This window comes from Podarcis gaigeae, assembly GCF_964106915.1.
Source record: "Podarcis gaigeae genome assembly, chromosome: 16".
In the NCBI taxonomy this organism is placed as follows: Eukaryota; Metazoa; Chordata; class Lepidosauria; order Squamata; family Lacertidae; genus Podarcis; species Podarcis gaigeae.
In genome coordinates this window covers 24,454,925-24,480,863 of record NC_139693.1, presented here as the reverse complement: position 1 = coordinate 24,480,863, position 25,939 = coordinate 24,454,925, and the positions used below count along the sequence as shown (strand labels likewise).

General features: G+C 48.0%; 2 protein-coding genes across 5 annotated transcripts; one reads left to right on the top strand and one right to left on the bottom strand.

Annotated features, from left to right (window-relative positions):
* Positions 1-4,182: 4,182 nt before the first annotated feature.
* Positions 4,183-21,844, bottom strand: LOC310834023 (uncharacterized protein). Of its 4 annotated transcripts, XM_083717322.1 has the most exons (7): positions 20,340-21,534; positions 18,230-18,464; positions 17,611-18,066; positions 12,761-12,966; positions 11,111-11,237; positions 8,677-8,790; positions 4,183-7,331 (listed from the first exon to the last, which is right to left on the bottom strand). In XM_083717322.1, the coding sequence occupies exons 4-7, from the start codon at positions 12,788-12,790 to the stop codon at positions 5,839-5,841; spliced, it is 1,764 nt and encodes a 587-aa protein (XP_083573448.1). In that variant the 5' UTR covers positions 12,791-12,966; positions 17,611-18,066; positions 18,230-18,464; positions 20,340-21,534; the 3' UTR covers positions 4,183-5,838. The 4 variants fall into 4 exon arrangements, with proteins under 4 accessions (XP_083573448.1, XP_083573447.1, XP_083573446.1 ...); XM_083717321.1 differs by lacking the exons at positions 17,611-18,066; positions 18,230-18,464; positions 20,340-21,534 and adding an exon at positions 21,612-21,844; XM_083717320.1 differs by lacking the exons at positions 17,611-18,066; positions 18,230-18,464.
* A 76-nt stretch (positions 21,845-21,920) lies between these two features.
* LSM8 (LSM8 homolog, U6 small nuclear RNA associated) lies at positions 21,921-25,180 on the top strand. Its single transcript, XM_083717825.1, has 4 exons — positions 21,921-22,071; positions 22,941-22,981; positions 23,961-24,088; positions 24,945-25,180. Exons 1-4 carry the CDS (start codon positions 22,041-22,043, stop codon positions 25,033-25,035), a joined length of 291 nt encoding a protein of 96 aa, XP_083573951.1. The 5' UTR covers positions 21,921-22,040; the 3' UTR covers positions 25,036-25,180.
* Positions 25,181-25,939: the final 759 nt, after the last annotated feature.

Genomic DNA, 25,939 nt, shown 5'->3' with positions numbered 1-25,939 from the left:
CCCCTGATTATTTATAGCTTAAGCGGCTGGGAAAATTGTGCTGAGTTTTCTCCTTTCCCCTAAATCCTTCTTGGCCCAGAGCAGCTCCAGTCAACAACAGGAGGGAGGGGTGGTGTGCCCAGGCGCGCTGGGAATCAACTCAGGGCTAAGCAGCAGTACCAAATAGGAAGCAGAGTGGGGGTCCACCCAGGGTTTAAAATAGCATTGATAAAGGCTAATAGGATGGACCCGAGACACAGTCCTGGCAAGGCTGTATTTTCTTTTTGATTAGCACATGTGCTCCATCAGCGAGCGAAACCTGCATCCCACTCCACTCTTCCTCCCCCTGCCCCCCTCCGTGGTCATAATACGGCCCACCAGGATCTAATGAAAGAAAAATTATCAGTTCCTAGAAGCCACATGAGTGGGAACAGTTGCTCTAGGGCCAGTGTCCTCCTTGAGGGCTTCCAATTAAGGTTTCTGGGTGGCCACTGTGAGAACAGGATTCTGGATTAGATGGGCCTTTGGCCTGATCCAGCAGGGCTGCTCTTACAGTCTCATGTTAAAATATATATCAATACCTCTCATGTGAAGTGCCCAGGGGTCTAGGCTCAAGTGAACCCAGATTCTTAATGGATGAAGGCAGTGATTCTGCGTGCGCTTCCCTGGGGAGTAATCCTATTGAACATAATGGAACTTACTTCTGAGCAAGGTTGAATGAAAGCTGCCAATTTCAGAACTGCAGTTGGAAGGGGTACCGAGGGTCATCTAGTCCTGCAATGCAGGGATCTTTCATCCAAAGTGGAGCTCAAACCGGCAACCCTGAGATGAAGAGTCTTGTGCTCTGCCGACTGAGCTATCCCAGAGTCTCTCAGTTTCTCATTTTCCATGCTTCTCCACATTTCTGCATCAATTTCTGTGTGCGCACCTGAAATTCATTGGCATTTCAGCACACATTTTATCAATATTGTAATTTCCTGTTTTGCTTAATAGACACATTTTGCACGTAACTTCCGTGGAGCAGAATGCCATTTGGGATGTTGTTTTCACTGATGTGTGAGTTTTTAAATGCACACTGTCTCCTAACATATGTATATTTGCACACATTCATTTGGTTGGAAAAGCTGCATCATAAAATTTGGAGAAGTGCAGGTTCCCAAAGATAGCTGTGTTTTGGTGCACAAACTGCTTTGGGTAGTGTGAATTTGGCATGTTCGTATTAAAAATGTGGGCCGAAACACATCTTCGCAAGGCAAGAAACTTCTGTGTTATATAAAGTAGGCAAAACCAAAGTAGGCAAAACCGCCAGGAAATTACTCCTTCAGGAAAATTGCAAGAGGTGGGTCTCTTATTTGCACCATAATAAAGCCATACGTACTCTCCTGTTATTGTTGTCTGGGCACTTCCCCACACCTGGTTTATCTAACATGTGGGCAAAAGGTGTATAATTTTGGATGTTGCCATAAACTGTTCCGTAGCAGGAATCCCTTCCGATTGCTGCCCCTTCATGGACAAAGGGAAAAGACGACTCTTCAGCTGAAAAGGATAGAGTGCCATCATCTGGTGGAAAGTGGCATTGCTTGGATAGATGTAAAGGTAAAGGGACCCCTGACCATTAGGTCCAGTCGTGGCCGACTGGGTTTGCGGCGCTCATCTCGCTTTATTGGCCGAGGGAGCTGGCATACAGCTTCCGGGTCATGTGGCCAGCAGCGCACGGAAACGCCATTTACCTTCCCACCATAGTGGTACCTATTTATCTACTTGCACTTTGACGTGCTTTCAAACTGCTAGGTTGGCAGGAGCAGAGACTGAGCAATGGGAGCTCACCCCGTTACGGGGATTCAAACTGCCGACCTTCTGATCGGCAAGTCCTAGGCTTTGTGGTTTAGCCCACAGCACCACCCGCGTCCCTAGATGTTGGGACTAGTTTAAAAACCTAGCCCCACCTGAGATTCCACCTGTCAGCCCTCACCTTTAAGCACTAAGATACTTGTCTCCAACAGAGACTTGCCTTTATGCCCAGGGTGGAGGTCCTCAAGTGCCAGGACTGGATGTGGCCCTCCAAATCCCACTATCAGGCCCTCGGGGACTTTGCCCAGACCATGCCCCCCAAAGTACTGGCAGTTGTCAGCAAATTGTCCTTATGCACTAGCTAGCTAGGAAGGTGGCCGTCTGAGCATGCACAGAGGGCCTTCCGCTCCCCATCCACTTAACAGCAGCAAACCACTGCTGGAGTGCAATGGGTCTCTGCAAACCTAGAAGGGTGCATCGCTTACTTAACAGCAACTCACTATTGTGGAAAATCCTGCGACCTCCGCAGTTGTGGGTCATTATGCAATTCACGCACAGGACACTGCTTTTTTTTTTTAATCCCCACCCCAGAATTTTGATTTAGTCATTCATTTTGAATATCAATGTTAGTTCAGGATCGCATGAGGCACTTCCGCAGGCAACCCCCCCCCCCCCGAAGACGAAAGGACCCCGTGGTCAGGTGTCACAACCACGGGGTGCTAGAGTAGAAACAAAAGGGGTGGGGGACAGAGGAAGAAGGAGCCTAGGAGTCATTTTGGACTCACAGCTGTCCATGGAGGTGCAGGTCAATTCTGTGTCCAGGGCAGCTGCCTACCAGCTCCATCTGGTACGCAGGCTGAGACCTTATCTGCCCACGGACTGTCTCGCCAGAGTGGTACATGCTCTGGTTATTTCCCACTTGGACTACTGCAATGTGCTCTAGATGGGGCTACCTTTGAAGGTGACCTGGAAACTACAACTAATCCAGAATGTGGCAACTAGACTGGTGACTGGGAGTGGCCACCGAGACCACATAACACCGGTCTTGAAAGATCTACATTTGCTCCCAGTATGTTTCTGAGCACAATTCAAAGTGTTGGTGCTGACCTTGAAAGCCCTAAACGGCATCGGCCCAGTATACCTGAAGGAGCATCTTCACCCCCATCGTTCAGCCCAGACGCTGAGGTCCAGCTCCAAGGGCCTTCTGGAGGTTCCCTCACTGCGAGAAGTGAGGTTACAGGGAACCAGGCAGAAGGCCTTCTCGGTAGCGGTGCCCGCCCTATGGAACACCCTCCCATCAGATGTCAAGGAAATAAACAACTACCTGACTTTTAACAGACATCTGAAGGCGGTCCTGTTTAGGGAAGTTTTAAATGTTTGATCGTGTTTTTAATATTTTGTTGGGAGCCACCCAGAGTGGCAGGGGAAACCCAGCCGGATGGGTGGGGTATAAATAAATAAATTATTATTATTATCATCATTATTATTTTCAGTATCCATATCAAGGCTACTGAATCTTTCCAACCAAGCCTCTTGGTGGCTATTCCTCCTTTTCCTCCATTGCTTGGGGCAGCTGTGTTGCATTGAGAGGTGGGTGGGGTGGGATCTGCGCACCAGAGTAGCCCAATTATAGTGCGCTGTGGTAGAGGAAAGCCCTGCGTTCCTTAGAATCATAGACTCGTAGAATTGGAAGGGACCCCATGGGCTCATCTAGTCCAACCCCCTGAAAGGCAGGAAACCTTTGCCCAATATGGGGCTCAAACCCAAGATTTTCAGATTAAGACCTTTGTGCTTTACCCACTGAGCTTTCCCTCATGTATGGGGTCTCAAATAAGACGGGGGTGGGGAACCATAGGCTCTCCAGTTCTCTCTGGTCCTTGGGATGCTCCTCAGATTGTACCTCCTCCTCAAGTTTTCCTCAAGTGCTTTTTCCTGGCTGGGATGATTCCTTGACCTAGGATCATCTCTCTTGCTCACCTGGCTGGATGGAGGATGGAGGAGGTGTGTGTGTCGAAACCTCTGTAGCTCATTGCAGATAGGTAAAGGCCCCGCCCATTTCCCCACCCACTTTTGTCTCTGGCCCACCACTGACAAGTGGACCCCAGAAGGTTCCCTGTGAGGGAATGTGGCCCTCAGACTAAAAAAACAACAACCCAACCTTTCCTGCCACTCCCTGCAACAAGGAAGTGAGCCCCGGCAGAGCAGCTTCCGTGATTAACAGGGTATCCAAGGCAACCGGCCTACCTCTGCCTTGCCACAGTCTCGCTTCTGATTATCAGGCCGCTTCTAAAGACATAAGAGCCCTTTGAGGAAGAAAATGCTGGCACCTCTGCACCCCAAATAGTATCGCACCCCCTTCTCTCCCCACCCTTAAAAAAATTGCATATTTCATGACACATTATCCAAACACAATTCAACATTAAAATACTCGTTTAAGTAAGAAAATAGCAGCCTCGGGCTGATTTCACGGAAACTCACAAGGACGGCAAGACAGCGTCAACCAGGAGATTAAAAACAGTGCTGGAGGTTGCCAGTTTGGAGTAAGAGGCTCTTTCACAGAATTGGGCTGTGCAAGCAAAGTCCCAGGGTAGCTACATTGCTGCCTTTTTGCTTCAATGTGCAGAAACCATCAGCACTCAGGTATTATCCCAACTACAGAGTCCACCACTCCAAGCCATCATGGGACACAGCTATGAAAGGAGGAAGAGACAGGCGGCCAAATTGGGCACGGTCAGCCGGGATGCCTTCCTCCGCAAGACATATTAAACAAGACTGTGCAAAAGTATTCTGTTCATGTACAGGAAAACATCCCAGGCAACAGAGCTTTTAATTTTCAAGTGCTTATTTGGGTTTCCCAAAGCAAGAACCTTACAACGTGCAGATCCCTCCAAGCAAGGACCTCTCCGTGCCAACGGTCAAAAGGAACAGCACTGAAGTCAAAGCAAGGAAGTTTTAGGCGAAAGCTTCTTGGGTGGCAAAAGGGAGAGCTGGAGAGAAAATGTCCAACCAGCTTAAATCCGAGCGTCGGGGAAACTGAGGCTCAGAGCAACTGTAACGATGCAAAGATTCTGAGATGCAAGTCTTCTTTTGGGCAGGTGCAAGAGCACACCCTCAAGGGGCTATTTTGCTTTCTCATTTATTTTCTCATTTCTCGTTTATTCTCAGTCTGCACTTGGAATACAACCCCCTACCCCAGGCCCAGCAATAAGATTTCGGCCAACAGTTTGAAGCGACTACCTGGGAACCGGGAGGGTGTTTTTTTTCTGGGTGCAAAGCAGGTTGAGACAGAAGGGATGACTAAGCAGGGTGCCAGATCTATAAAGAAACAATTATCAGCGGCCTAGTCTCCCAAGAAGAGCCTGGCACGATCAAGCAAAAATAAATAAATAAATAAATAAAGCACATCTTGCACTATGGTGGTGCTAAGATAACCACCAGAGGCTGTGAACGCAGAGGCTTCATCCAACCTGGTGCCCTTCAGGCGGTTTGGGGGACTACAACTCTCATCAGTCAATGCAGCTGTTTTGGACTACAACTCCCACCAGCCCCAGCCAATGTGGCTGCTTTGGACTATGGCTCCCATCAGCCCCAGCTGACAGGGCTGTTTTCAACTACAACTCCCATCAACCCCAGCTCACACCATCGTGTGGGCTGAGGCTGATGGGACATGTAGTCCCAAACACCTAGACATGTAGTCCCAAACACCATGCTGCTGGTCTACGTGGAAGCAAGTGCCTCAGCCACATCCTTCAACGCATCGCTCCCATTTATGGCTCAGCTGGGGGCAGCTCTGCCTTCACATATTCCAAAGAGGCCTCACCAGCAGAATTTGCCTCTTCCTTGGGATTTGATGGGGGTCCCTTTCCCCCTCCCTCCACACTTCAGAGGGCACTGCCTTACTGTACAGTTTGTAATGTCTGCCATTGGGCGATCTGCCCCCGAAACTCTGGAGATCGACCGATCGGCCCAAACCTACCAGTGTGGAATCAATCTCTCTCTCTTTTCTCCCCTCTACAAAGCCCAATTCCCCTTCTTTTTTTTACAGGGGGTCCTGTAAAAAACCCGAGGTCACATTTGGGGTTCCCAAGAATTCCCTGCTGGATCTTTCTCCTGCTTTGGCTCCTGGAGGTTCAGCAAGAGAAGCGCCCCCACGGAAACCGTCTTCAGGCTCAGCACACTGACGGCCTCGGGCTGGACAGAGGGGACCCCCACGCCCTGCAAACAAGGGCCCCATTCTCCGTGGGCGTTCTCCACAGGCTCGTCCTTCAGCGTGTGGATCCTCTGGTGCTTGAGGAGGTTGGCACTCTGGCCAAAGGTCCTGTCGCAGTGAGAGCACTTGAAGGGCCCCTCTCCCATGTGGATCCGCCGGTGCCGAATCAGGGTGGACCCTCGCCGGAAGGTCTTATCGCAGTGTGGGCACTGGTAGGGCTTCTCGCCGTCGTGCAGCCTCTGGTGGCGCATGTATTCCTGCCGGCAGGTGAAGGTGGAGTCACAGGAAGCGCAGGGGTAGGGCTGCTCGCCCGTGTGGATCCTCTGGTGCCAGTAGAACTCTTGCTTGTAGCGGAAGCTCTTGTCGCACCCAGGGCACTTATAGGTCTTTTCCCCGGCGTGACTCCTCTGGTGCCAGCTGAACTCTTGCTTGAAGCGGAAGCTCTTCTCGCACTCGGTGCACTTGTAGGGGCGGTCCCCGACGTGCGCCCGCTGGTGCCACATGAACTCCTGCTTGAAGCGGAAGCTCTTCTCGCACTCGGCGCACTTGTAGGGGCGCTCCACCGAGTGCGTCTTCTGGTGCCAGGTCAGCTCCTGCTTGAAGCGGAAGTTCTTCCCGCACACCCCACACTTGTGGGGCCACTCGGCCGTGTGCGCCCGCTGGTGCCACATCAGCTCCTGCTTGTGGCGGAAGACCTTCTCGCACACGCCGCACTTGTAGATCTTCTCCCCGGCGTGGACCTTCTGGTGCCACGTGTATTCATGGACGAAGCGGAAGCTCTTCTCACACTTGCCGCACTTGTAGGGACGCTCCTCCTTAGGGACTCTCTGGCGGACGCCAAGCCCCGAGCAGTGGCTGCAAGAGCAGGGCTGCATCGTTGTGTTGTGGCTTCGCGGGTCTGCCGTGGCAGGAGTAGTGCCCTTGTGGCCACTGCTGCTCTCACACTCAGGGCAGACTTGCGTCGCTTCTCCCACGGAGGGGGCGCCGTGAGCCGAGCGGGCAGGGAAACATTTCTGACACTGGGTGCAGATGAGTAGCGTCTCCTCGTAGGTGCTAGGTGGGGGCACCGTGACACCGCCAGGCCAGAAAGCGCTGCCAGAGACCCCTGGGTGCCCCACCTGAAGTTCCACGGGGGGCGCCTGCATGTTCTGCCACTGGAGCTTGGTGGACCAAGGTGGCAGAGCGGCCATTCCATTCGCAGCCGAGTTGGCCCCGAGTTGGCTCCCTGGCCACGTGGAAAATTCACCAAAGGTCCCATTGTTCGGGCCTGCCTTCAGCACCTCTAGGTGCCCCACACAGCATGGTGGCCGCTCCTCGAGGCAGGATTCTTTCTTAATCAGGATTTGGCCATCTGCAACGACAGGAGACAAGAGCGAAAGGTTGTATGTGAGCCAACAGAAAATTGGTGAGATCACAACAGAAGACCTGACTATGTTTTGATCAAGGAGGGTTAAAAACCTGCCTTTTTACCACTGCCCAGTGTGGAGAGGTCCAGCCTTGGGGACCATGTTACAGTAGCATAGCAGCAAATCCAGAAGTGCAAGGGCCCTTCACAATAGCCACAGCAACTCCTCCTCACACCCAAGTCCTTTTCTAAGGTTATACAATAACCTTCTAATTTAGGGTTGCCCTACTTCAAGAAGTAAAAATCCAGACACAGTTACTCAGTTGTTGAGTTTTTTGGGAGGCGATCGGCAGAGGCAGACAGCGGGCACCAAATTAGCCCCCATCCCCTGGACATTACCAGAATTTTCAAGTTTATATGATGACCCTGGCACACCATTCTCTTGAAAGGGAAGCCCCTTGTCTTTTCAGGGTTCCTAAATGTTTAGCTTTTGGAGCACACAGAACTATTTCTCCTCAGTGCTTAAACACCTAAATGACTTTTTGTGGACATGTGAAGACAGCCCTGTTTCAGGAAACATTTAATATTTGATGTGTTTTTTCTTCTGGTCCCCCCGTATTTTGTTGGAAGCTGCCCAGAGTACCTGAGGTAACCCTGTCAGAGGGGCAGGGTAGATGGATTAATTAATTAATTAATTGTCATTTCTACACGCCTTCTCCAGAGTGGCCCTAGGAGCCTGGCTAACCCACCTCCTTACGCTCTGATTGGCTCTAATCAGCACAAAGGACGTGAAGACTTCATGCTGATTGGGCAGCTCTAGGGTCCTGGAGACAGGGCCCCTGCTGCAGAAATAGCAATGGTGATGTTCCCTGAATATGATGTATTGCTATATGTTGTTTCCACTAAGGCATGCACCTGTACTGTATGCAATTTTGTACACGTCACATTGCAAAATTCAGAGATGTGCGAATTTTGAGGGGCAGGACCTGTGATTCGGTTTGTGTATTGTTGCAAAGAACACAAATTCGGAAGGGTTCCCCTTTCAAGGCAACCCAAATTTCTCCTTCACCCATTCCACCATGTGGCCCCTGGAAAGCTGCTCTGGAAAGCCTGTGGCCCTTGAGGCAGAAAGGGGTCCCAGTCCTCCTCTTAAGCAAAGTAAAACATTTAGCCTGCAACACCATTTGCTTCTAGAGACAAGGAAATCTTCAGTACACTTTTCTTCCCAGTAACACCATGGGAGCATGCAATGTAGAGCACATCTCCCGCCGCACTGGCACACCAGATTTGGCGGCCATCTTCAGAGCAATCATAAGCTCCCAATATTCCGATCTATGAGCTTAGGACTCACCAAAGGTGCTGTGGTGTGCAACCTCTCTTGCCTTTGAGGTCTGGAGTCTCCCAACGCAAGGCTCCTCCCCTCGCTCGATTCTCAAAATGATGTCGGGCTTCTGTAAGGCGAGACCTAGTAAAGTGGAGATCGATAGGGCACTTGAGGACCAGCCCAAGACATTATGTAACCTGAGGCAAAGAACAAGATGGCATACCCCCTCATTTTTTGCCCCTGCCTCACTGTGTGTGTCTCTCTTTTTTTAAAGTATAACTATTCTTTTTTTATATAATTTTTACTAGTTTTCAATTAGAATAATCCAATAACAGCCTCATTATATCAATGCCAAATTATAATACAATTCCTAATACCAATCATTCAAACACCAAATTATATAATTTAGGTGGCTAGAATTTAGGCGTGCTAGAATTGATGGTTTTATGATTTACTTTATTTCTGCATTCCAAAATCTTTTTAATTTCAATGACATTCCAGTCATAATAGTAATCCCTTATTCAACAGCTGAAGTATTTATAACTTCTATTCGTGTTAACACGTTAAACGATTTATAAGACTACAAGTGAGGATCTCATACTGTGTCCTTGTTTGTCCTGTGTGTGACATTTATTCTGTCCATATTGTTTCTTCCTGTTCTTGTAAAATATTATGTCTATCTTTTCCCGGTTGTTGCTGCTGTCTGTCAGGCCTTGCGCGCAGCTAATATCCCGATGTTATTCCAAAAACTTACCCCTCACTCAGTCCCGTGCTTCTTTGTTTTTGTAACTTTTAACAATAGTTAAACAATTGTTAAAAGATGCCTCACTGTGTCTCATGGCCCGTGGTAGTTAACTGCCTAACTTTTCTAGGATTCTGAGCAGGCCAACTCACTGCCCTTCTTCCCACCCCACACACTTGATGAATTATTACCCTTTCCTTAAAGTTCCTGTCAGGAACCTAGCATAAAGCAACTTCCAATGTTTTGGTTCAAATCCTTGGTTCCATTTGTTTGTAAGTTATATTTCCCTGCAAGAAGTGAAGCTACAGGGAACCAGGCAGAGTGCCTTTTTGGTAGTGGCCCCCACACTGTAGAACGTCCTCCCATCATATGTCAAGGAGGTGAGTAACTATATAACCTTTAGAAGACATTTGAAGGCAGCTCTGTATAAGGAAGACTTTTAATGTGTAATGTAATGTTCTTATATATGTCAGAAGCCACCCAGAGTGGCTGGGGCGAACCAGTCAGATGGGTGGGGCATAATGATAATGATAATTCTGATGATATCCCACCTTTCCTCTAAGGAGCTCAAAAAGGTGGAACCACTTCTCCCCCTCTCCATTTTATCCTCACAACAACCTTGTGAGGTAGGTCAGGCTAAGAGAGAATGACTGGCCCAAGGGTTTTGGGGCTGGGTGAGGATTTGAACCCTGGTCTCCCAGATCCTAGTCCAACACTCTATCCCAGGGGTCTGCAAACTAAGACCTGGGCCACATCAGGCCCAATTACCTTCAGGATCCGGCCCACGGACTGTCCATGGACTGGTGTGGGGATTCTGTTTATTCGGGCTGCGCCATTTCCCCTCCTGTGCCATTTCATTCCCACACACACAAACACCGTGGCGGCTCCTGCTCCCTCCCTCGTCCTGGCTTCTCCCTGCCCTGCCTAGAGGAGGAAGGGGGCTGGGCTGGGCTGAGCTGGCGGAGTGCCATTTTAAGCAGCCCCTCCCCGAGCCAGCCATTTTGCACCGCTCATCTTCCCTCTGCTGTCGCCGCCGCCGCCCTGGTGCTCCTGTGGGCCAGAGAGCGGAGCAGACAAGCTCCCTCTGTCGACCCACGAGAAGCAGCGGCGGCGGCAGCCCCTGGGAAGGTAAGCGCAGCGGCTGGGGCTGGGGGGTGGGAAGGAGGACTACTTGCCCCCCTCGCCTCTTCTTCCAGCTCCACCCCTGTGTTGCTTCTCCGGCCTGCCACAAGGTCTGAGGGACAGTGACTGGCCAGCGGATAAAAAAAATTGCCCACCCCAGCTCCAACCACTATACCACATGGTCTCTCATTGATCAGTCTAGCTGGGTATGGTCTACAGCAGGAGTAGCCAACGCAGAGTCCTCTGCATGCTGCAGAACTCCTGCCATTCCCAGTCAGCAGGGACAATGGTCAGGGCTGGTGGGAGCTGTTGTAAGAGCCGCAAAACTACAACAGCACAGCTTTGACTGCTCCGGAGATACACAGCTCTGAGAGGTTTGAGGTGGGATGCCAGATCCCATCAGTCCCAACCAACATGGCCAACGGTCGGGGTGATGGCAGTTGTACCGCAGCAACATCTGGAGGCCCAAAGCTTTCAAGGTCCAAAGTGGGATATTAATTATAACTGAAGTGAAAAAACCTCTTGCCGTTTGGAGCCCTTCAAATTCATTGGGTGAGCACAACCCGTGAGCTATCCAATAAAGAGCAAATAGCTTACCTAATGAAACCAGCATCTCGTAGCTGGCTCTCGTCACATCCTTATAGAGATTTTTCTGCCAATCTGCCAGCTCCGCCCACTCCTCTGGGGAAAAGTAAATGGCCACTTCGTCAAAAGTCACTGGGTCCTGAAAGAGGAATTTGTTCGTTTATTGATTTATTTGTTGCATTGATATCCTACCTCTTTCTTCAAGGAGCTCAAGGCGGCAATAGCTGGTTTTCCATCTCCTCACTTAATTCCCCACAACAACCCTGAGAGGTAAGTTAAGGTGAGAGCCAGCTTCATGGCTCAGTGGGGGATTTGAACCCTGCCAGGGGCACCGACTTATAAAAAATATTGGGGGGGCCCATACCGACTTATAAAAAATATTGGGGGGCCCAAGACCTCCAAACCGCTGCTGCTGGGGTAACGAAAGGGGCGAGCCCCGGGCAGCCCCGACCTTAAGTGAACCTGTGAGGGCCCGCCCTTTGCGGCAGCCGATTGGCTGCCGCCGTGGGCAGTGAATATTAATGAGCTAGGGGGAATCCCCGCTTCTCGAGGGGCTGACGCCAGCCCCGCGAGATTGTTGATGGCTCGAGAGCCCGCAACCCCACCCCCTCTCTAGATTGGGAGTGGCTTTGTTTTAACTCATTACTGAATGTATTTTAAAAGGTAACTATCGTCAAACAAGGAAAATAAAAAATACCAACATAATTTTGTGATTTTACAAAGCATAATATAACTAATAATTTTCTTAAATTATTGGGGGGGCGAAGCCCCCCCAAACGAATTTTTGAGGGGGCTCGGGCCCCCTCAGGCCCCATGGAGTCGGCACCTATGAACCCTGGACTCTCCCAGGTCCCGATCTGACATTCTAACCTCTATGCCACACTGGCTCTCAAAGCAGTGTCAAGCCATGCTCCACGTCTCTGGCTCAAGAGTCTCAGGCATGGGTAGGCAAACTAAGACCCGGAGGCTGGATCCGGTCCAATTGCCTTCTAAATCTGGCCCGCAGACGGTTGGGAATCAGCGTGTTTTTACATGAGTAGAATGTGTCCCTTTATTTAAAATGCATCTCTGGGTTATTTGTGGGGCCTGCCTGGTGTTTTCACATGAGTAGAATGTGTCCCTTTATTTAAAATGCATCTCTGGGTTATTTGTGGAGCATAGGAATTTGTTCATTTCCCCCCCCCCAAAATATAGTCCGCCCCCCCCCCCAAGGTCTGAGGGACAGTGGACCGGCCCCCTGCTGAAAAAGTTTGCTGACCCCTGGTCTCCGGGTTGTGGGTTTGAGCCTCAGATTAGGCTAAAGATTACTGCATTGCAGGGGGTTGGATGAGGACTCTCGTGGTCCCTTCCAACTCTACAATTCTATAATTCTATGATAATCCAGGTATTTTCTAAATGTTGGGGTGTGGATTTTACACACACACACACACACACACACACACACAATGTTGGGGTCTTTTGACACCAAAAACAGATGTGAAAGTGACGCCCCACTTGTATGAAGCTCAGTCGATGAGAACCTTGACTGTACTCATTGAGGTAGGGACCTGTTTGTTTTTTGCTTCCATTACAGGTAATTACAATGATGGCACTACAGACATCCTAACTGATAACATGCTGAACTGACAGAAGCTTTTACACAAAAGGGCAAGAGCCTCTTACCCAGAGTGTGGGCCCAGCAGCCCCAGCCATCTCTGAAGTCGATGCTCCTCTGAACAGGGCGGTCAATAGTTTACCTGCCTCAAAATAACCGTGGGGAGGTCTTGGGTGGAGTCACCAACGAGGGCTAGGTGGGTCCATTTTTGCGGGACGTCCTTCAGTAGCAGAGGGGAGCGTCAAGAGGAGGGCTCCAATTTTAGTTTTGATGCCTGGGGGTGGGGTGGGGGAGAGAAAACAGAGGGGAGGGAGGGCGGGGGAAAGAGGCAGGCATGACTGCAAATTGCAAGTTTCAGAAACTCAAAGGCGTTGGTGGCTTTGAATAAATTTGCATGAAGCTTATGCAAATTGCTCCTTTGCTCCGGGAGGAAGAACTCGTTTGCATAAAGGGAATTTGCAAATGCTTCGTTGCATCACGTGTTCTCTCTGTCGCTGCATCAAAATGATTCTGCAATGGGGCGGAAGGAAGCAGATGGAGACCGTTTCCTGGCACGCAGCCCCACAGCAGGGATGCTTCTCTTTGCAGTGGGAGGATGCCACCTTGAGTCAAGGAGCCCCAGGAAGAACCGGCTCCTAACCCCAGGCGAGTTAACACACTCCATGATCTTTGTTTATCCACCAAAGCCCAGCTTCCACAAAGCACTATTCACAGGGCCCCCTGGCTGGCCTGGCATCAGCAGCCAGCTCCCTCAGGCATCTGCTAGGGTCCAGTTTACCCCACAGATCCTGGACCCTCTGACCTGGTCAGCTGGATCTGATCGCCACCATTTTTATTTGTTGAGAGGCTATATCAGGGGCATTCTGGGAAATTAAAATGGCGGCAGCACACTGGTGCCCCCACTAGGGGCCAGTTCACACATTCTGCTGCCCGTCATCAAGGCCTGGCATAAATGCTAATTCCTCATTAAAGTATTTGTATTCTGCCCTCTCATAAAGCATCACGGTGGTATACGGCAGCATAAAAGCAACATTTTCTCAAAAATGCTAAAAGCAGTGCAGAACAATCATTAAAAAGACTGGCTGCTGTCAGACATGAAAGTGCCTCTGGGCACGTAGAGAAGACTGTAGAATAAGGTGTGTCCTACTTTACAGAGAACAGTCCTCTGAGAAGGCTGCCACATGGGTGGTTCTTTAGGCGAAGGCATCCCCCAAACGACTCAGGCCCCAAATACCCTAAAGGCTGCCTCCTTCTCTATCGATCCCCTCGGGTGATAAGATTGGCAGAGCAGGTCCTCTTGTTTGTTCCTCCACCCTCAGAGACTTAGGGGGTGGCGGCCTGGGAGAGGGCCTTCTTTGTGGCAGCCCCCAACCTGTGGAACTCCCTGCCCACAGAGGTGCACCTGGCACCTTCAGCTTCTGGTGAATATTATTAATAATAATGTCAATATTTATATGCCGCCCATCTGACCGGGTTGTCCCTGACATTCTGAGTGGCTCCTGACAAAAGGTTAAAAATACAGTAAAACCTCAAACATGAAAAACTTCCCTGTACAGGGCTGCCTTCAGGTCTCTTCTAAAAGTGAAATTGTTGTTTATTTCCCAGTGGGAGGGCATTCCACTACTGAGAAGGCCCTTTGCCTGGTTCCCTGTAACTTCACTTCTTGCAGTGAGGGAACTACCAGAAGGCCCTCGGAGCTGGACCTCAGTGTCCAGGCTGAATGATGGGGGTGGAGACACCCTTTTTTACCCTGGCCTTTGACACTTGAGATGCGTATGTCAGGACCTATCTTATTTCTGTGACTGTAAGTTGTTTTAAATTGTTTTCAGTATTATAATGGTTGCAACTTGCCCTGGGATCTTACAGCAAAGGGCAGGTAATTAAATAATAACCATAATAACCACAGTAATATGCCACAGAGGATGTGAAGAGCCAACCACTCCAAATCAGTTTTAAAAATACTCGAAGGTGGGAGAGCGTGGCAGGGGTTCAAAACTGACCATCTACAATTAAAAGGTCAAGGACCCCTGGACGGTTAAGTCCACTCAAAGGCGACTATGGGCTTGTGGCACTCATCTTGCTTTCAGGCTGAGGGAGCCGGAATTTGTCCACAGACAGCTTTCCAGGTCATGGACCAGCATGACTAAACAGCTTCTGGCGCAAAGGGACACCATGATGAAAGCCAGAGCACACAGAAATGCTGTTTACCTTGCCGCCGGAGCGGTACCTATTTATCTACTTGCAGTGATGTGCTTTAAAACTGCTAGATTGGCAGGAGCAGGGACAGAGCAACAGGAGCTCACCCCGTTGCGGGGATTCGAATCGCCGACCCTGGTCAACAGATCCATACAGGCCCACAGCCCTTTATGTTTAAGTTTGTTTGTCTGTGTGTTTGTTTATAATATTGTGAAAATTAATTTTAAAAAATTGGAAATAAACCAAAAACATACAGGCCCGCAGCGGCACCTGTCCACAGTCTTCACTGGCAAGAACTGCATTTCTATTGAAACTGCAGTAACAGAACCTCCCTCCGAATCCTCGCCCTCTTGGATTTCTGACCCACATGTCCATTGGAGGGTGTAAACATTGTGGTTGTAGAGCAAGGCAGCGAGAAGTCTTCAAAAACAGAACAGGCAGGAAAGTCGATCGGTGGTTGGAGAGCGACTGTGGTCGCAAATTACAGCATTGGCAAAAGGGAGGACAAAGGAAGAGGCAGATCTATGCAAAAACTGCATGTGCTAATGTATATGTAGGGATGCCAGTTTAGAAATAATGACTGTAGTTCAGGCAGAAGTAAACAAAACCCTCACCATAACGGGGAAAGCCGAAACCAAGAGGTCTCAGGCTCAGGCAGTTCAATGCCCCCTCCTGCTCTCCTTTCTCCAGGGCTCTTTATCCTGAAACCAGACAAGCCTTCAGAGAGGAGATGCTTTCAAAGTGAGGGCTGCTCCCTGTCAAGGAGGCCACCCTTAGCAGTGTTGCAGCCCGTCTGTGAGTGCATGACATGCTGTCGGGTGCACTGATATCCCCTTCAACACTCGCCTTGTCTCCTCGTCCTTCTTCCCCTCACTACAAGAGAAAGAAGCAGGCGACGTTCACACATTCACATTTAAAGCGCTATGTGTCATGGCTTCCCCCAAAGAATTCTGGGAGTTGCAAAGTTTGCTGAGACCTGTCAGGAGGTGCCCATTTCCTTCCCCAGAGCTACAATTATATAAGAGTTCCTTTGAAGAGAGATTGATTGTTAAGCCACTCTGGGAATTGTAGATCTGCAAGGGAAACGGAGGTCTCCCAGCACCCTTAGCAAACAACAGCTCCCATAATTCTTTGGGGGAATCCATGACTGGTCCACGTCAGCCAGCTTTGAACTGTCAGGGCACCAACATATGAGATGTCTACAGCAGTCCTTCTATCAGGCTGTAGGAGAAATAAATGTACAGTGGTACCTCGGGTTACATATGCTTCAGGTTACATACGCTTCAGGTTACAGACTCCACTAACCCAGAAATGGTGCTTCAGGTTAAGAACTTTGCTTCAGGATGAGAACAGAAATCGTGCAGCAGCGGCGCGGCGGGAGGCCCCATTAGTTAAAGTGGTGCTTTAGGTTAAGAACAGTTTCAGGTTAAGTACGGACCTCTGGAACGAATTAAGTACTTAACCTGAGGTACCACTGTACCACTGTACCTCGGGTTAAGTACTTAATTCGTTCCGGAGGTGCGTTCTTAACCTGAAACTGTTCTTAACCTCAGCTAATGGGGCCTTCCACTGCTGCCGCGCCGCCGGAGCACGATTTCTGTAACCTGAAGCGTATGTAAGCTGAAGCGTATGCAACCCGAGGTACCACTGTACAGCACTTTCAGTGAATATAGCCCATGTCCTTGCAGCGCTACAGATGGAGAAGAGCCAATCCTAAATTGTGAGTCTGCTTGCCACTGCCCCTTTATAGCAACAGCGAGGTGAATATGTCTTCATTTTAATAGACCTGTTTCTAAAGCATCTTAAGAAGATTGCCCTTTTTATATTAAAAAAAAACAAAGCTTCCATCCTTGAAAAAAAAAGCTGCAGAAACCAGCCTCACGCAACCAGTAGGCGTTTCAAAAGCCGGGCCCTATGTCCAGCTCATTCATGCAAATTGCACACAAAACAGCATGAGCAATGTACAAGATTAAGCATGCAAATAAGTCACAGCTCTCTGGCTGCCAAAGCATTTCCATGGCGGCCTTCCTCCATGTGTAGCCGGTCAGCCGGCCATCACTGGGAGCTGTAGTCCACAACATCTGGAGAGAACTGTGCTGATAATCCCTGAACGGAAAGTAGAAGCAATGATGTTCCTTAGGATGCAATCAGAAGTCAAGAGCTGCCTTCTTCCATTTACTAAAGAAGCCCCCCTGACTCTCTGGTGCCTTATCTGACATCCTGCCCACCATCACCCTAACACTCCTGAAGCCAGCTAAAAAGCACATCCATTCCAGGTATGCCCAGCACCTAGACAGAATCAGGACCAGCTGTGCTTCAAACCTGCCTGACAGGGTCCCTCCCCTCCCCTCCTTTCCTCTCCTCGCCCATCTCAGCATCCTTGTTCAGGGAAATGTAAATATGCACCCATTTAAATGTTCTATGCCAACAAAATATGCACCCATTTACATGTTCTATGCAAACAGCAGCGTCTGCCTCCCTCTCTCTTTCTCTGGACAAAGTGGCAAGCCCCAGTCTTAGACAATAGGCTGTTTTAAAAATGTGCATACATTTAAATGAATTAACATATGCAAATAAACAGCTACTGAGTTCTCCTTCCCGCCTTGCTATTTTGGGTAAGGCTGGCAAAACCCACACATTTACATCATCAAAGGGGCTGCAAAATCGCAGGTACTGGGGATTAATCCCCGCTGAGCTCAGCGGGAGTTGTTTCTGAGTAAACCTGTTTAGGATTGCTAGAAGTGCGACATTTCCTTAATCCAAGCTTCATTCATCTGGTGCCTTCCAGATGTTTTGGACGATAACTGCCATCAGCTTCAGCCAGAACCTATGCCAGCTTTGAGAAAAGCTGAGTCCCAAAATTAATATTATGAAAAGGCTGGAAATTGGAATATTTCGGAACGTATGCACATCTTAAGATTCTGAAGTTTAATAACTGCCGCAGGGCCTGGGAAGTGTAGCACTGTATTGGGAGAGGGGGTGTAATCTTCCACTGAGTTTGAAACACCCTCATCAAGCTGCAATACCCATGAGTCTCAAAACAATCTAAATCTGTGATCCATTCCATAAGGAGAATCTGCTGGCCAGTGGCCAATCGAGTCCAGCATCCTGTTCTCACAGAGGCCAACCAGATGCCTTGATGGGAAGCCATCAAGTAGGACTCAAACACAACAACCTTCTCCCTTCTTCACTTTAGAATCATAGAATCATAGAGTTGGAAGCGACCACAAGGGCCATCGAGTCCAACTCCCTGCCAAGCAGGAAACACCATCAGAGCACTCCTCACATATGGTTGTCACGCCTCTGCTTAAAGACCTCCAAAGAAGGAGACTCCACCACACTCCTTGGCAGAAGTTCAGCAACTGATCTCAGGACCTGGAGGCACAGCAAAGCCCCTGTGGCTAGAAGTTGTGGATAGCCGTCCCCTCCATGAATTTGTCCGATCCTCTTTTAAAGCCATCCAACCTGGTGGCCATCACTGCCTCCTTTGGCAGTTTAACTACGTGCTGAGTGGAGAAGTGCTTTCATTTGTCCGGCCTGAATTTTCCAGCATTCAACTATGTTGGATGTCCACAGCTAGAGAACTAAGGGGCCACATGTGAAAAGTTTATCACATTATGAGAGAGTGTATCAATAAGATTACTGATATATAATCTTGGGTTAGCTATATGTCGTAGTTTTCATGATGCTACAACATATAGCTCACCCAAGGGAATATAAACTGGCTGGAGTTTGTGGGAGCTGTAGTCCAAAATGTCGGCAGGACACCAGGTTGGGGAACGTTGTTCTAGGCCAATGCCTCCCAAACTTGGGTCTCCAGCTGTTTTTGGACTACAATTCCAATCATCCCTGACCACTGGTCTTGCTAGCTAGGGATGATGGGAGCTGTAGTCCAAAAACAGCTAGAGCCCCAAGTTTGGGAACAACAGTGCTCCAGGCAGGCAGACAAAAGGATGCTTTTCACGCAAAGCATCGCTCACTTATGGCAAAGTGACAAATAACTTTATACAATGCAATCCATCTTCTCCCTTTGCAAGTTTTCTGTGGATCTTCTGCTTCTTTCTTTTTAATTCAGAATTTCTTTTTAAAAATACGGTGTTAGTCATTCTGGAGCAGAAAAGCAAGATACATATCTCAAAATAAATAATGAACTGCCCTAATGGTCAGAGGCAGTAGATAACCCTGAATATTGCCAGATATTGGTATCAGACCCTATTCCCCAAAGCACCATATTTTTCGCTCTATAAGACGCAAGACCATAAGACGCACCTAGTTTTTGGAGGAGGAAAACAAGGGGGGGGGGGAAATCTGAATCTCAGAAGCCAGAAAAACAAGAGGGATCGCTGCACAGCGAAAGCAGCGGTCCCTCTTGCTGTTCTGGCTTCTGGGATAGCTGCGCAGCCTGCATTCACTCCATAAGATGCACACACATTTCCCCTTACTTTTTAGGAGGGGAAAAGTGAGTCTTATAGAGCAAAAAATATGGTAGCCTGTCAACATACAGACAGATGCTAAGAGACAGGCTTCATCAACCTGGTGCCCTCCAGATGTTTTGAAAGACAACTCTCATCAGCCCCAGCCCTCATCAGGTTGCTCTATGATGTGTTTACTCAGGAGTAACACCTAGTTGAGTTTTTATTATTTTTATTGCATTTAGACCCCACCTTCTCTTCCAAGGAGCTCAAGGTGGCATCCATGGTTCTCGCCCTCTTCAGTTCCCACAACAACCCTGGGAGGTAGGTTCAGCTGAGAGACAGTGGCTGGCCTGGGGTCATCCAGTGATTTTCATGGCTAAGTGGGGAGTTGAACTGTGGTCTCTCAGATCCAGGTCCGACACTCTAACCCACTCTGCACTACAGTGGCTCAGTGAGTCTTACTCCCAGGTAAGTGGATGACTGCAGCCGATAGAGCTACAGAATTTGTTCCCAAAGACCAGCTGTCAACAATGCATAACTACCACATCCCCATAAGTGGGATGTAATTTTTAAAGGGGGAAAAAGTCAAGACGCGGTAAAATTAAAGCGACTCAAGTAAACCACACACCTTTCCCCATATTGAAGCTATAACTGCAATTTGTAAATTAATTTGTAGGTGGGCAAGTGAGTGAGTCTTTAGACACCTACCAAAAATTAAGGTTTTTGGTTTTTTAAAAAGGTAAATTAAACCAGGTTTGCTTTTCTGTCCAGGAATGTTAGAGATTTCTCCCATTTTGGTGGGAAGCCTAACTCGGAGAGTTTTTTTGGAGTGGACTAGCCATCTCTGAAAGTAAACCCAAAGTCCATCCAAACTCACCAACACTTACAGCTTCAGTCAGATGCATGATTACTCAGGAGCAAGCCCAACTGGACTCAGCGAGACTTTTCATTTCGTTTCCTTTGATTTTAAAGAAAGCCCACCTTTGCTGTAAACTGGGGCATTCCAGGTCTGCCAGCTGAGATGATCAGCACTTACCCACGAGTAGTCCCATTGCGCGAGGAAAAGCATCCGCTTTTGCGGATCGGGGCCGCTGTGGCTTACAACCCGCTGCTGCTGCTACTGCTATGCCAGCGGTTGTCTTAACCGCATTTGTAAAAAGTGGTAACTACAGTATATATAAAAAAGGGGAGTGATTGCGTTCACATCACACCGCTTGGCTCAATCCGGATCGGAATCCCGACCAGCCCTTCTAAAATAATAGCAGACCAGAGGAAGCAAGCGGCGTAAAAACCGCTCCCGATCGCTCCTCCGTCTCCCCAGCAGTGCAGGTTCAGAGTGAAAAGGCGGCGGGGGTTTTCCGCAAAGCGTACAGAGCTTTAACCCCTTCCTCCCCGGCGGCGGCAGCAGCAGCAGCACCCCGGCAGGCAGGCAGGAGATCCGCACACCGCCACCCCCTGGCCGGCAGCCCCTTCTCCCGAGCAGGAGAGGCACCCCAAGCGCAGCAGCAGCAGCAGAGCCGGCTTGCGGTGTTGGGAAGGGTGCGAAGTTGTGCCCGTTACGTGTCTAAGTGGGGGTTAGAAGGAGATCATTCAAGTCCAGAGACAAAAAATTGCATAAGGGGCCAGAGACAGTAACGCAAACAAAATGTCATTTTTGCTGGAAAATCACCCCCAAGTGGGGACAGTTCATTTTCTGCTTGCGTTGTTTCCCTTTTGGACATCTGCTTTGGACACCGTGGGAACAGGATGTTGGGCTAGAGGGTCTGATCCAGCAGCCAGGCTCTCCATATAGGAAACCAGTCAAAGACAGGTCATGTTCTGCTGCTAAACTGGGAGAGACACATGCAAACCTCCCAAGGATTGCATCCGAGCTTAGTCCCACCCAAATCAGAGCAGACCCATTGAAATCGATGCACACGTGACTTATTTAGGTCCATTCAGTTCAATGGGTCTTATATATACTTTCAGCAGACTCCTGACCATGCCTACTCAGAGGTAAGTCTTACTGAATTCAAGGGAGGGGGTCACACTTTTAAGTTAATCCTGCATTAGTGTGCTGGCTTTGTATTTCAGGTAACCTTTTGCTGATTTTCTCTTTTTATGCTGTTGCTGCTACGAGAATTCGGGCAGAACAGTGCATTATTATTATTATTATTATTATTATTATTATTATTATTATACTTGTTTTGATTTTTCCGTGCCCTGTGTTATATTATGCAGTACGAATGTGTTGTGTGTTAGCCCGCTGACGAAGGGCGGTACAGTATAGAAACCCTAATATAATAAATAAATGGGTGGCTGCACTTACCTTGCAAAACAGCCGTGCTCTTTCCTTTTCCTATCTCTATGCCTCGCCTTTGCTTCTAATATTTTGTGGGTTCGGGGAGGGGGCAAGATAAGGTGCTATTATCCTATCACAGCTGGGTGCAAAGACAGCCCCCCAACACACACACACACACACGATTCTCTGCCACCCACCATAGTTTTCTATTGGGGCGGTCGTGGAGAAACTCCAGAAGGAACCAGGAAGTTCCGTCTCCGGCAGAAGGCGTTGCTAATCCCTTTTTTTCTATCTATAGTATCTCTACACACACACACACAAAAGCATCTCTACGCATGCGCCGCTTGAAGCCCCGGATGTCGCTTTGCTTCAGGGGCCGCCTCCGCTGACTTTCACGCGAGATACCGGAAGCCTCGCGGGAGCTGGATTCAGCGGGAGCCGGGAAGGATTGCCGCCATGACCTCCGCTTTGGAGAACTACATTAACCGTATCCTTCCGCGGGCGGCCTGTCTGTCGGGGGGGGGGGGCGCTGCATTATGAGACCGGGCCGGGGGGGGACACACACTGGTTTGAAGCGGAATTCTGCGCCTGCGCGTTAACGCTCCTGCTTTTCCTCAGTTACACGCGAGAATTTCCATCCCTTTGTGGGCTGGGTTGCCTTGGGTGGGATGCGCGCAGCCACTTCCGCTGCTCTTTTATTCTTTTTTAAAAATGGTTTTTAACCATTTGAAACCAGCCTCCATCCATCTCTCCATAAGGTTTGGGATACAGGTACTGTACTCCCCGAGCGACACAAAGAAGGAGCTGTTTTGGACTACAACTCCCATCAGCCCTTGCTAGTTAATCATCCAAGATGGCTGCTCTAGCTCGGGGTCAATGGGAATTGTGGTCCAAGATTGGCTGCACTTGATGGGTATTGCATAGTTGTCAACTTTCAAATTTGAAAATAAGGGATCAGCAGCCTCACCTGTCCCAGGGACAGTCTACGGGATATCTAACAATCCGGGAAAGCGGTGGTAAACGGTGCTGGAATAAGGGAATTTCCCACAAAAAAAGGGAAGGTTGACAGCTATGGTATTGTAGACTAAGATTTGCATCTCAACAGCAAGGGCACCCCCCCACACACACACACACAAAACAGATGGGGCATGGGAAACCTTTTCTATCAGCTTTGGTTATTGCAAGAGGTTGAATTTCTCACTCTTTCCTCAGTTCTTTGTGTTCTGTGCCCTCCTGGTCTACACACCTCTTCAACCTCACACTCAGCTTCTTAAAAGGCACTAAATCCAGAGGAAACTCCTTTTCCTGTTGTTTATATGTATGTTGTTTCAAATATTTCTTTAACTTGAGTCTCAGGTACTGTTGCTGTAATTACTTCAGACGGCCGAATGATCGTGGTAAGAATTGCCTGTAAATATAAGTCTTACCCTGTTTTTAAATATTTAAATGATTGGAAATGTTTCGCATTAGATTATACTTACGTGGGAAAATAAAGCCCTGATCTTTTAAAGTTGTTGAGTTGTATTTACAGGAATACACAAGTAGCTCTGTAAGCAGAGTGGCACTTAGGAACACAGGAAACTGCCTTCTACTAAGTAAAACCATCTAGTTGGTCCATCTAGCTCAGTACTGTCTCCACTGACCAGCAGTGGTTCTCCAGGGTTTCTGGCAAGGGTCTCTCTCCCAGACCTACCTGAAGATGACAGGGATTGAATGTGGGCTTTTCTGCATTCAAACAGATGCTCCAAACACTGAACTATGTCCTTTCCCTCAGACTTTGAAGTAGCTGCTTAGGCTGCACACATATCTTGGCTTTTGCTGGACTGCAAGTTTAATTGTAATACAATTGTATTGCAAGTTTAATTGTAATACATCAGACATGTCAAGTAAAAATGTTCTGAATTAGGTGCCACTGACCTTAGTGCTATGTGGTTATAGGTAATTTAATAGAAGTGAGCATTTTGCCCAGATCCTTGCTGAAAATAACTTAATATTACTTCTGCAAAATATGTCTATCCTAGAAGAGCTGGAAACTTGTTTGAGAGCTGAACAGATACAAATTTTGCAGGAGATATATAAATATCAATGACAGCAAGTTGCAAATCAGTGACCACTGTTCTCAAAAGCCTTATCTTCCTACTTTTTAAGGCTGGGAAAAACAAAAGAACCCATGGAAAAATGAATTGCATTGATAAGTTAAAATCACTTAGTGAAGGGAGTTCCTCTGAAGGGTTACGTAAAAAATCTTTTAATCGTTAAAGCTTTATCATAGTAAGTGGTGTAATGTTGTGTTTAGGACGTGTTTATGAATTGAGATAAATATTGAGAATTTGGAGTACTTCATTGTTTTTCATTTTTCATTTTTATTTCTTAAAGGGAACTCTCAAGGGTTTTGATCAGACCATCAACTTGATTTTGGATGAAAGCCATGAAAGAGTGTTCAGTTCTTCACAAGGAGTGGAACAAGTAGTATTGGGATTGTACATTGTAAGAGGTGATAACGTGTAAGTTTGCCTCACCCTCCTTTTTTTTTTTTTAATAAGGTAGTGCAATCTGAGCTAAAGTAGCAAAGCATTTGCTTAGCTCTCAAGGGGCCAGATTCAACTAAACAGTTGTGCTAGTTAGGTCCAGCGCAAGTAGTCCCACCAGCACAACATACATTCACACACTTGTTCACCTTCTGTCCCCCAGGTTGGCTCTGATGGGGTCAGGAGAACCCCCAGAACAGCACATGGGGTGATTATTCCACCTGGCAAAAAGAAGTCAAGGACCTTACATGTCTGATGAAAGTGCAATCCATTCTTTTCCAGGTGGATATCAGAGAATCAGAGTTGGAAAGAGTCATCTAGTCCAACCCCCCGCAATGCAGGACTCTTTTGCCTGACGTGGCAACCCACAACCCCAAGATTAAGAGCCTCATGCTCTTCCCTCCTGAGCTACTGTAGCTTGACATTATTTCAGAAAGTTTCCCTTCTGATGTCTCTGTTTTATAGTTCATAAGTAACTCTAACAATAGATTATATATCCAACAAAATCATGTCCAGAGTAGACCAATTGAAATAACCTGTTAAGTTTTTCTGTGCTGTATGTTAGGATAAAAAGATACCGTACTTTTCTGTGTATAAGACTATGTTTTTTTACTCTAGAATAATGTTCAAAATCTGGGCTCGTCTTATACACGGATAGTATCTCCCTCCATTTTCTTAAATGGGAGTGTCTTATACATGGGGGCGTCTTATAGATGGAAAAATACAGTACTTACTGAGTGGAAGAAATATTGTTTCAGCGTATCAACTTTGTTTCAGAGCTGAAGCATTTCACCTGCAGCAGTTACAATACAGTACTTTTCTTTTCTTATAGGGCTGTAATTGGAGAAATTGATGAAGAGACAGATTCAGCCCTTGACTTGGGGAATATCCGAGCAGAACCTCTGAACTCAGTTGTACACTGAAGAAAGAAGTGTGTATAAAAGGACTTCAGAAATATCTGGCTGTACAAAACTATTTATAGGACGGCACGGCTACTTTTCTTACAAGTTGGGGGTAATTTTGTGTGTTATGGTTTGATATGTATAATAAAGTCTACATTTTATTGAAGCCTTGTGAGCTTTTTTAAAAAAGCAAAAACCATGACGCATTAAAATAATAGTAATCTTTAAAGTAGTCTTGCACTACATTTCTGACTTCGTAAAGTAAGCATGCACCTGGTGTGTGCGCTGGCTGGGGCTTATGGGAGTTGTAGTCCGAAACATCCAAAGCACACCAGGTTCGCAAAGCCAGAAATAAAATGCAACAACACACTCTGCTTATCTCACTGTGACTAAAACTCAGACTGGGGGAGAAAAGGGTTCCCTATCCCTGCATTGTAGGGAAGAGGGAGAGCACATGACTTGGGATGTTTCTTGTTTTGACATCTCCAGACCTCTTATCAGATAGAACTGTAGCATTGGAAGGGACCCCAAGGCTCATCTAGTCCAACCCCCTGCTATGCAGGAATTGCAGCTAAAGAAAATCCCTGACAGGTGCCCCCCTCCCCAATCTCTGCTAAAAACCTCCAATGAAGGAGATTCCACCACCTTCTGAGGGATACCGTTCCACTATCCAACAGTTCTTACTGTCTAGTTCTTGTTCAGCATCATCAATTTGAACTTTTACTTCCATTTCAAAAATTTGATTAGAAATCCTACTATTATTTTTTAAAGATACTGTAAAGGCTTAATCTGACAAATTTATCACCACTTGCTAGGAATCTCTTAGGGACCCTTTGCCATCCTTGGTTGCCATCCCCCCCCCCCCCAAGGTACAATAGTTACTCTTTGCTTTAAACCTCTGCCCTGCTATGAAAGAGTCATAGCA